This window comes from Mus pahari, chromosome 23, assembly GCF_900095145.1.
Source record: "Mus pahari chromosome 23, PAHARI_EIJ_v1.1, whole genome shotgun sequence".
Taxonomy (NCBI): Eukaryota; Metazoa; Chordata; class Mammalia; order Rodentia; family Muridae; genus Mus; species Mus pahari.
The window spans coordinates 3,413,289-3,423,872 of record NC_034612.1 but is presented as its reverse complement, the minus strand read 5'-3'; the positions used below and the strand labels follow the sequence as shown (position 1 = coordinate 3,423,872).

The 10,584-nt window shown below is 53.1% G+C and overlaps 1 protein-coding gene across 1 annotated transcript in view; it reads right to left on the bottom strand.

Moving 5' to 3' along the window:
• The window catches only part of Wscd2 (WSC domain containing 2), a 90,078-nt gene that overhangs the window by 15,033 nt on the left and 64,461 nt on the right, over positions 1–10,584 (bottom strand). The window contains exons 5-7 of the mRNA XM_021186873.2: positions 4,630–4,751; positions 3,021–3,195; positions 1,344–1,508 (exon numbers count right to left, since the gene is read on the bottom strand). Of these exons, the coding sequence (XP_021042532.1) occupies positions 1,344–1,508; positions 3,021–3,195; positions 4,630–4,751 (462 nt within the window). The remainder of the gene's footprint in view (positions 1–1,343; positions 1,509–3,020; positions 3,196–4,629; positions 4,752–10,584) is intronic.

The window sequence follows — 10,584 nt, the reverse complement described above, 5'->3', positions numbered from 1 at the left end:
TACACCGCTGCTGGCCCCTCCACCCCCCGCCAGGCCCCTCCACCACTGCTAGCTCCTACACCCCCTTCAGGCTCCTACACCTCTGCCTGGCTCTTACACCCCTGCTGGCTCCAACCTCTCCACCCACCTTCTTCCCCTCCCACCACTCCCCTTCAGTCTCTGCCTCTCACCTGCTTTCTGTCCTGAGAGCTGTTGCTGACCATCTTCTCCTTAGCTGAGCCATAACAGCAGAGCCCATTTCCCACGGGCTGAAGTTGTCCCATGCACCCACCCATCTGCTCTTGCATCAGCCTCACGAGGCACACGCTGTTAGCCTTAGTAGGCGCATGATCACAGGACCAGAGAAGTACAGTAGTGTGCCTAAGATCACACAGCCGGGAAGTGTTCCTCCCCCAAACAGAGCCACAAACAAGGGTCCACACATAGATGTAAAACCCGTACCAAGGAGAGCGCTTCCTGTCCAGGGCCAACCTGATTTCTAGCTCCCCAGGAAGTAGCCCAAGAGCAATAAGGGGGTGAGGGTGAGCTAGGAAACAGTTGGGCACACTCTCTAATCAGACACTTGAAAAACTGTGACCTTGGGGTCAGTTATTTCCCCTTATTCAGCCCCACTTTTTAAGGCTGGGGGAGGTAAGAAGAGGGCAGCACTTGTCACCGCTAGCCCAGCATGGTATCTGGGGGTGGCTGAGATTCCTGGCACACAAGTCAGTGTTCCATAAATGCATCTTGAAGACCACCCGAGGGAAGTGCGTTTCCGACCTAACGATGCCTGGTGAATGTCCGTGAGGAACATCTAAATAACGCATGGCACGCAGCAAATGCTGTAGGTGAGATGCCTGGTAAACAGTTGGTGCTCACTAATGCCCCAAAGGAAACAGCTATTATACCTCTATCGATAGCATAGAGCTGATGGTGTGTCAGTGTCTGGGGTGCCCGGCACATATTAGGTGCTTAAAGGGTATCTGTTAGTCTGCAAGCTCAGGAGAGGTACCAAGACAGGAGACACATAGTGTGTATGTGTGTGAAAGTGTGAGTGCCTGTGTGTGAGAGTATGAGAGTGTATGTGTGAGAGAGTATGTGTATGTTTGCCTAAGTGAGTGAGAGTGTGTTGTGTGAGTGTGTGTACATGTGTGAGTGTGTGAGTGTATGTATGTGTATGAGTGTGTGAATGAGTATATGTGTGTGAGAGTGTTTGAGTTTATGTGAGTGTGAGCGTGTATGTGTATGTGAGTGTGTGTGCGTATGTGTGTGTGTGGTCCGTGCGTTTGTGTCAGAAGAGGATGAGGCACGACGGATGAGGCCAGGCATGCTGCATGGCGCCCGTTCCTCCCCCCGCCCCTCACCTTTGTTGTACAGAGAGCCATCGAAGTAGTAGCTGCCGGTGTAGAAGCCGGTGGCCAGCTCGATGAGGTGGCGAGCCCACGTGTTGCCAGCACCTGGGAAGCTGGCTAGAGCGATGAGCTTCTTAGACTTGGCTGGGAGGAACCGTCGGTCCATACAGCGGTTGTCTGTGGGAGAGGGGGGACGACAGGCAGGGGTCAGCACCGCCTGCCCTGGAGACAGGTCACAGTGGGAAGGGGAGAGGCGCTATGGTGCCCAACTCTGCCCTATTTTGCTGTGCGGCTCTGGCCATACGCGTCTATCTCTCTGTGTTCAGTCACCCATTCTGTAAACTGGTCACCACAGCATGCATGCCATCGTGCCACTGGAGGGTTAGATGGGTTAAGCCTGGTAAAGAGCATCAGGCACACAGCTTGTTAGTGGCGTAGTTCCCACCAGGAGAATCGGGGCTTATTGTGTAGTAGATGCTTAATAAAGGACACATGGAGATCATCATCACCATCATCACCACCACCACCATCATCACCACCACCACCATCCTCACCACCGTCCCAGTTTTCTTCTCTGCTGCTGTGATAAAACACCAACCAAAGGAACCGTCTCTTTGGCTCACATATCTCAGTTACAGCCAACGACCGAGGGAGGTGAGGGTGGGCCCTCAAGCAGGCACAAAGGCCGCAACCATGGAGGAAAGGGTTTCCTGGCTTGATCAGCTTGCTTTCCTATACAACCCAAGATCATGTGCCCAAGGGTGGGTGGCACCACCCGCAGTGGGCTAGACCCTCCCACCCAATCATTACTAAAGAGAGCGCCCCACATCCATGTCTATGTGCAATCTGGTGGGGACGTCCCTCAACTGAGATCCCCTCCTCCCAGATATATCTAGGCTTGTGTCCTGTTGACTGAACTAACAAACACAATTGCAACCATCACCTCACAACCTCTCTATCCTCACCACCCCAGCCACTGCCGTCATCCCTGGCATCCCCTCGGGCAGTAGTGGGATAAATAGCCAGTGTGGGCTCCCCTGGTAAAGGGGCAGAGATGGGAAGGGAGTCAGAGATGGGGAGAGAAGAGACAGAGACAGAGAGGAGAGGAAGAGGAGGAGGAGGAGGACGAGGAGGAGGAGGACGAGGATGAGGAGGAGGAGGAAGAAGAAGAAGAGGAAGAAGAAGAAGAAGAAGAACAACAACAACAACAACAACAACAACTCCTTTTGGCAAAGATCAGGAGGAGGAGGAGCAGCTGCTGCTTTAGGCACATCGACAGAACTCTGAAACCAAAAAGGACCTTGAAGGCCAACCATTCATAGCTTCATTACCCACGTGGAGGAACTGAGGCCTGGACAGGGGGGTGGGTTTATTCAAGGTCACACAATGGGTCTGTGCTGGAGAAGAGGAGACCCTGGGCTCTCTCTCCATCCAACATCACTGCTTCTGCTATCAGCAAAGAGCCATCTCAGCAGTGAGGAACTGAAGGATGGTCACTGCTGCGCTGGGCTCCATAGAACCTCCCCTCAGGTACCGCCCTTCTGTCTCACACCCAGGAGCCCTCAGGCCAGGCAAGTTCAGCAGCCCAGCCCTCGGCCCTCTCAGCCACTCGCTTCTCATTGCTGGCTTAGGGACCTACTGGTCATGGCACATCTGGGAAGGAGGGTCAGTCGAGCCAGCCTGCCTTACCTTGGACCTGTGTCTGGTACACGATGAAGTAGCTGGGGGTCCCGCAGCTCTCAAACTCCTCCGCGCTGCACTTCTGGGCGCACAGTTGCTCATCCTCCCGGTCGTGAAGAGGGAACCGTGTGGTGGGAAAACCACAGTGGCAGGCGGTGCCAGCGAGGGCTGCCAGGGGGAACTCCTGGGCGGGGGAGCAGAGGAAGAGTCCCCAGTGAGGCCAAATCATCCTCTCCCCAGGCATTACCCGCCCGCGCTGGCGGCTTTACTCCATCCTGGTCTGTGTTGCTTGCTTACCGGATCCCTTACTTGAAATAAGACTTCAGGAGAGACTTGGCATTCATAACCAGGAAGAGCAATGGAGAAGCAGGCGCCTGCACATTCCCAGGAGGCAAGGGGAGACCCTACAGAGTGTCCCCACCCTCCCCATCTGCTGGCTCCAACAGTGAGGTCAGAAAACAAGTACTGTGTGGGGATTGAACATCTGGACCCTTTGCTTCCCCTCAGCGATCACCATAGCAACGCCTCACACAGCCTTAGTACCAAACTGGGGGTTAGAAGACACCTAGAGCTGGTGTAAAGGAATCAGAGGATGTGCAGAGCCTTGCTGGCTCAGAAAGACCCGTGAGTGTCCTGGGATCCAGGTGTCCACAGGGCTTGCTGGAGCCCAACCCCAGCAATACAAAGTGGCCAGTGTTGGTAAATTCTCCCCGGTCCCTATCCCCTGTGAGCTTGAGCCTTCAGTCAATGCCATCTTCTCCAGCAAAAGGGATTCACTGAGGGCCTTGGTAGAGAGTATCAGTTAGACTGTGCTGGTGCTTTCCCCCTGGAGCGTGTGAGCACCAAGAGGGCAAGCCTCTGTCCCCGTGACAGTGCCACACCGTGCACATTCTGGGAAGCTCTGTCAAAACCTATGCTGTAAATTATCAACTGACTGGGCATCCACGGGCACGCCACAGTGCACACAGAGAGGCCAGAGGACAACTTGCAGAAACCAGTCTTCTCCTTCTACTATGTGGGTCTTCAAGCCTGGTGGCAAGCCTTCCTACCCACTGAGCCATCTTGCTGGCCCAAATCTGTGCCTTTAAAACCAAAAGGCCAGAGATGTTCTCGTGGGCATACCAGAGCTGCCTTAGGATGTTTCCTTTGCCCTCTGGGTAGCCAGGCTATCTCTGTCCCGTTGGCATCTAAACCACACACAGCCCAGCTTGGGTCCAGGAAGACTCAAGAGAGAAAATCGTACTTTGCACCCAGTGAGCTCTATCCCCACAGGTCTTGCTTCTTTCTCAGATATTCTATCGGAGCTGCAGAGAGAAAAGGTGGCACACGGCGGGGTCCCAGTGGGCCACCCTGGGCTACCACCGATGATGTCGCTTAACCAGGAGAGTTTAGTATCCCGCCTCAGCTATCCTCAACCTCATACTCCCTCACCGTTAGACACAAGCAGGCAACTCCTCCTGCTCTGCGGCTCCACTGCCTTGAATCCACAAACCGACACGCCACACTATGTCATAGGTCTATGCCCCACGACATACTATGACCTCATCATAGGTCGCGATCTGTGAGTGAGCCACCCTGCTCCCCCGCACCCCGAGGGCCGTGAACAGCCCCAGCTTACCTTCTCTGTGCAGAGGTCCACACACTTGTCCACAGACATGTTTGGCATGGCGGCTGACACGGGCAAGGCCAGGGAGAGGTTGTTGGGTCGGCGGAAGCAGCCCCTGAATACCGCACTTCCATCTGAGGAGCCAGAGGGAAACCGAGCTGTCAGACCCAGCTACGGCTAATCTTGAGCACCGAGCGATCAGACCTAGCTAATCCTGACTGCATCTGGAACCAATTACATTCAAGTAGCTGGGCGAGCTTGCAAGGGGTTTCCCTGACTGGATCAACTTGTGGTGGGAAGATCCACCCTAAATCTGCGTGCACTGGCTGGTTTTGTGTGTCAGCTTGACACGGGCTGGAGTTGTCACAGAGAAAGGAGCCTCCGATGAGGAAATGCCTCTGTGAGATCCAGCTGTAAGGCGTTTTCTCGATTACTGATCAGCTAGCCTCAACCTCATACTCCTCAGGGAAGGAGGGCCCATTTGGGTGGAGCCAGTTCATTGTAGGTGTGGCCACCCCGTTGTGGGTGGGACCATCCCACTGTGGGTGGAGCCATCCCAGGGCTGGTAGTCTTGGGTTCTATAAGCAAGCAAGCTGAGCAAGCCAAAGGATGCAAGACAGTAAGAAACATCCCTCCATGGCCTCTGCATCAGCTCCTGCCTTCAAGTTCCTGCCCTGTGTGAGTTCCTGTCCTGACTTCCTTTGGTGATGAACAGCAACATGGAAGTTTAAGCTGAATAAACCCTTTCCTCCCCAACTTGCTTCTTGGTCATGATGTTTTGTGCAGGAATAGAAACCCTGACTAGGACACTGGGCCACACCTCTGACATCAGCCCTCCTAAAAGGACGTGGCTGAGGAAATCTTTTGGCTGCTTGTTCCCACTCTCACTGGCAAGCTCAAATACCCTGCCACTGAGGCATGTTCTCACCATTATCAGAATCGACTTCTCTGGGATCTCAGTGTAGACTGAAGACCAGCATCTCTCCAGGAATCCCCTGGGACTCCAGACCCGGACTGGGACTGTTGATACCCAGCCTCAAGGACTAAACAACTACCATATCCTTAGCTCTTCTGTCAGGAGACAGCCATTGCTGGGACTACTCGGACCACAGCCAGTCGGTCACTAAGACACTCTTAATACATCCCCTTCTGGAAGGAAGATCTAGAAGGTTGAGGACCAGAGAAGGCAGAATTCACCCGAGGTCACACAGCACTCCGAAGCAGAGAGGAAAAGAATGAGCCTGTTCCTAATGAACAAGCTCAATATTTCAAGGGAGTTTCCTCTGCCCTAGCGTCTATGTCAAAAGGTGACTGAGATGGGCCACTGTACCCCCTTTTCTCTCAGTGTCCCCGTGCCTCATTCATGGAACATGATGTACAGAGGTTTCCACATGCTCATCAGAGGATCAGTGCCGCAGGATCGCAGGAAGCAAAGCTCCTGGCAGTCCTAGGATACCGTCCTTTCGTCCCCAGGGTCCTCCCCCGTGCTGACCTTTAGGGAACAGTCCCTGGACCTCAGAAATCTCTGCTGACCCAAGACCGACACCTAGGGACTTCAAGAGCTGATACTTTGTCATGGGAGGGGTACTCTCTTTAAGACCCTTAACCTGAGCCGGGCAGTGGTGGCACACGCCTTTAATCCCAGCACTCGGGAGGCAGAGGCAGGTGGATTTCTGAGTTTGAGGCCAGCCTGGTCTACAAAGTGAGTTCCAGGACAGCCAAGGCTATACAGAGAAACCCTGTCTCGAAAAACCACCACAAAAAAAACCCAAAACAAAACAAAACAAAAAACCCTTAACCTGGGGGCTGGCAAGATGACTCAGTGGTTAAGAGCACTGACTGCTCTTGCAAAGGTCCTGAGTTCAAATCCCAGCAACCACATGGTGACTCACAACCACCTGTAATGAGATCTGATGCCCTCTTCTGGTGCTGTCTGAAGACAGCTACAGTGTACCTATTTATAATAATAAATAAGACAGCTACAGTGTACCTATTTATAATAATAAATAAATCTTTGGGCCTGAGTGAACAGGGACTGAGCGAGCGGGACCAACCAGAGGGAGCAGAGGTCCTAAAAATTCAACTCCCAACAACCACATGAAGGCTCACAACCATCTGTACAGCTACAGTGTACTCATACACATAAAATAAATAAATCTTAGTAGAAAGCCGGGGTCCCCCAAAAGAAGTCGCCCCCTGGAACCATGATCTGAGGCTGGCTTTGGGGAAGCAGAGCCAGAGGCAAACCTGTAGTTGAAAGTTCTGGGAGGGGAAATGCAGAACTCTGGTTGGTCCAGGATGGTGGTGAGGGAGCGAACCTCTCTCTCTCCCCCATCTGACAAGACTTTTCTTTAATCCTTTCTACAATGAATATGCATTTTATGTAACTAGAAAAAGTGTTACATGGCCTCTGGGATTTGTTGCAAGGTTCCTGGAGCATATTTAAAAACTCAGATCTTTGCTTCCTTGCACACTGCTGGGAACCAAACTCAGCCCTTAGTGCAGGCAAGCACTCTACCCCTGAGCTATACCCCTAGCCCTTTATTGCTTCAATCTCAAGTAGACTGTACCTTCCCAGAGGCACAATTACAACAAAGAGCTTAGATCTTGAGCCCAGGAGCAGGGACAGGTGGTGGTTGCACAGTTCCTACTGTGTGCCAGCACAGCCCCTACTGTGTGCCAGCACCCTGATGAGCACCATAGAGATGCCACCATGTTCCACTTTATTAAAAACTCTCTGTAAGGGGTCTAATGGTGTGGCTTGGCTGGTAGGGAACTTGCCTGGCATGCACGAAACCCAGTTCCATTCCCAGCACAGAATAAACCAGGCATGGGGACCAAACACTGCAACCCAGTAATTGGGAGGTGGAAGCAGCAAGATCAGAAGTTCATGGTCATCTTTGGCTGTATAGTGAATTTGAGGCTAGCCTGGGCTATAGAATAAAGCAACCCACCCCCACCCCCACCCAAGCCCACAAGAGGCAAACTCTTGAAGAAGTTCTATGATAAACTAAGAACCTGCTCTTGGCAGAGATGCCGCATTGTGTCCCAGCTGTTCCCAGAAACAGTTTGGCCTCAGAAAAGTAAAGGGAGGTTCAGAGAGCCACAGGGCCTCTCCAGCTTCGCAGATCTGGGAGTGTTGCCGCACAGATCCGTGTTCCTGTGCATGCACAGATATACCTGCTTAGGTTCATGGGCTGGAAAAGGACAGAGAGATACTTCCATGCCCGGGGTGGGGGGTGATGTTTGTGAATAATATGAGTTTCAGGTCTCTGAGCTGTTTACACCGGCGGCGGCCCATAGCAAAGGCACTGCATTTGGCTTGCAGGATGGTTGTTACATCATGCTGGGGCATATGATGTCTCAGATCTCCCTGTCTTTGGTCCTGTTTGGTAGGGGAGGGGCTGGAAGCCCCAGTGTTCTTATGTTTGTATTGCCAGCGATGTGAAGGAGCTGTGGCAGGTCTGCCTCCTGGCCTGTAAGCTGAGACTGAGAACAAGGAGAGAGAATACCAGCCCGGACATTAGGAGCCCAGCCTGCAAAGGATGGGGAGAGCGTAGCCCAGTGCTCAGAGGGAGACGAAGCTTCCTTGATGTTTAGCATCTGTCCATGACTGGGAGGAGGGCTGAACAGGGAGCCCCGATTTCAGACAAGTGGAGGTCCGCAGAGCCTCAAGGAGCCAGAGAGGGCATCTGGGGAGCAGGTGCAGGGAGTAGCAGGCTGAGAGTTGGGTCTCGGAGCAGCCAGTCACCAGGACATAGGAGCTTCCTGCTCGGAGCCCCTGGGTAGGAGTGGAGAGCCTCCGCAGAGCTCCTCACAGCCAGTGAAGATATGCGAGCCTTCTAAGCCAGCAAGGAGAGAGTCCAGCCGACTCTCAGGAGCCCAGCAGAGGCCATCTCTCTCTCCAAGTGGCTGGCCTTTTCAGCTTAGTCAGCCGGACACTGAACATGCCGAGGGTGGCTGAGATCTTGGGTCTTCCCACTGCCTTCCTTCCCCCAGCTTTGCTACGGGTCACGTGACTATCTGCCTAGTATCTCTTACACTAGCAAGTAAAAGTGAGGTGACCCTGGCTCCCTTGGCCTCCCTGTGACATAAAAATATCTAGATATCCACAGTACTAGGATGATGTTATTTATGTTGGGGGAAAAAAAAAATCTCTGGAGACCAGTGCAAAGTCGGGGTGTCAACCTTAAGCCAGATGCACCGACCGGGTGCGGATGCTTGGCTTATCCGATTTAGCAGATTTAGATGGCAATCTTCAGTTTTCATCGAGCCTCAGTCTTCCCATCTGTGAATGGGGTCTCCCTCGCCCTCACACGTGCACCTAGAGGCTCAGTACTAGGTAACAGCCACTGTCAGTGTCCCTTTAATATTCAGCCCATCCCAGGATGGGATGAGGGTGACCACACTATGTCTTAGTGTCGAAGAAGGTGACCTCTTCAGCCCAACATGGGTGGAATAAACACTCCAGCCTTCTGTCCCTTGGGCGGGTCACCTCTGAAGCCTGAGTAGTGCTACGTTGCAGAGAGTACCAAAGGGTGCGGGGGAGCCTTCACGAGCGGCTAGCTCGATGGTTGCTTCTAGTGCTGCTACTCCATTTCCCAGCAGAGGCTCTGTGGCATCCGCTCTGGAGAAACAGTGCAAGGAGAATTCTTAGGGGAGAATGTCGTACAAAGGTCAGGGCCCCAGCCTTTCGCTGGCCGCAGATTGTGACAGTTCGCAGTCACGTTCCAGTGGTGGCCGCAATGGCGGCTTGCGTGAGCATCATCATGTCGGGTGTACTTCATTCTCCTTCACCACAGCCCGTGAGGTCATCAGCACCCCAATTTACAGAGAGCCCAAGATGTGGAAGGTCTCCATTTCCAGGTCCCACAGCCCCAGGGCACAGAGCTACTCTGGTCTTCGGGCTGCTTTTCCTTCCTCAGCTTCTCCACATGAGCCACGCCCACTTCTAAGGTGGGGCTCCGGAGACCCCACGCCAGCCACGCTTCTTTCCCAGAATTCCTCTCTGGCACCGCAGCAGGATACTGGGACGGTTGCTGAAGCCCTTGCCCCATATTTTGACAATGTCAGCTCTGACTGGCAGTCTAGCACGAGCGTGCGTGACCCAGTAGCTTGAACTTTTTTTTATGGAAAGACTTGAACAGAGCAAATGGTGTGCTGACACTCGTTGCTGGGGTCAGCTGCAAGAGTCGGAAGCCCCCGTCACTACATTGTTCTGTAAATATCACTGGGAATCGGCTCAGAGGCAGACATAGAGGAGTCCTCCTTGGTCTGAAAGAGGACATCACCCCCTGGGTAATTAGGCCAAGTTCCACTGCACTGAAGATGCCGGCAAGGGGAAGCTAGATACCGCTAGTTGGAAGCTGTTCTCAGCCAATGAGCTACCTACAGTCAGAGACACCCTGGATTACACAAAGAGCCTCCCTGACTGGGGGTGGGGGCGGGATTCAAGGTAGCTATTTTTAGACACCATCAGAAGGTCCCATGGATGTTGGAAATCCAAGTAGCCTAAACTGGGTAGTTCTCAGAGCAAACTTAAGAGACTCCATCAGGAGCACCATTCACCCTTGCTGATGCTGTTTAAGCTCTCACTTGCTTGCTCCCCATGTCTGCCCGTGTCGTGAATTTCGCGGGGAAGAGCAAGCTGAGTCCACCTGTTACAATTGGTCCCATCTCCCAGGACTGAGAGATTCACTGGTGCCATATGTTAGCTTCTGGCAGGGAAGGAGCTAACAAGCTCCTTCCAAAGAGACATGAGTTTCCTGGATGAGCCAGAGGTAGGTGTGGAAATAGGTACCAACAAGCAGAAAGCACAAAAGGCACAGAATCTTCCTTCCAACTCTCAGAGATGGCAATCTCCAGGGCTAACAGTCACGGGCAGCGGGCTTGGAGAGATGGCTCAGTGGTTAAGAGCACTGACTGCTCTTCCAAAGGTCCCGAGTTCAAATCCCAGCAACCACATGG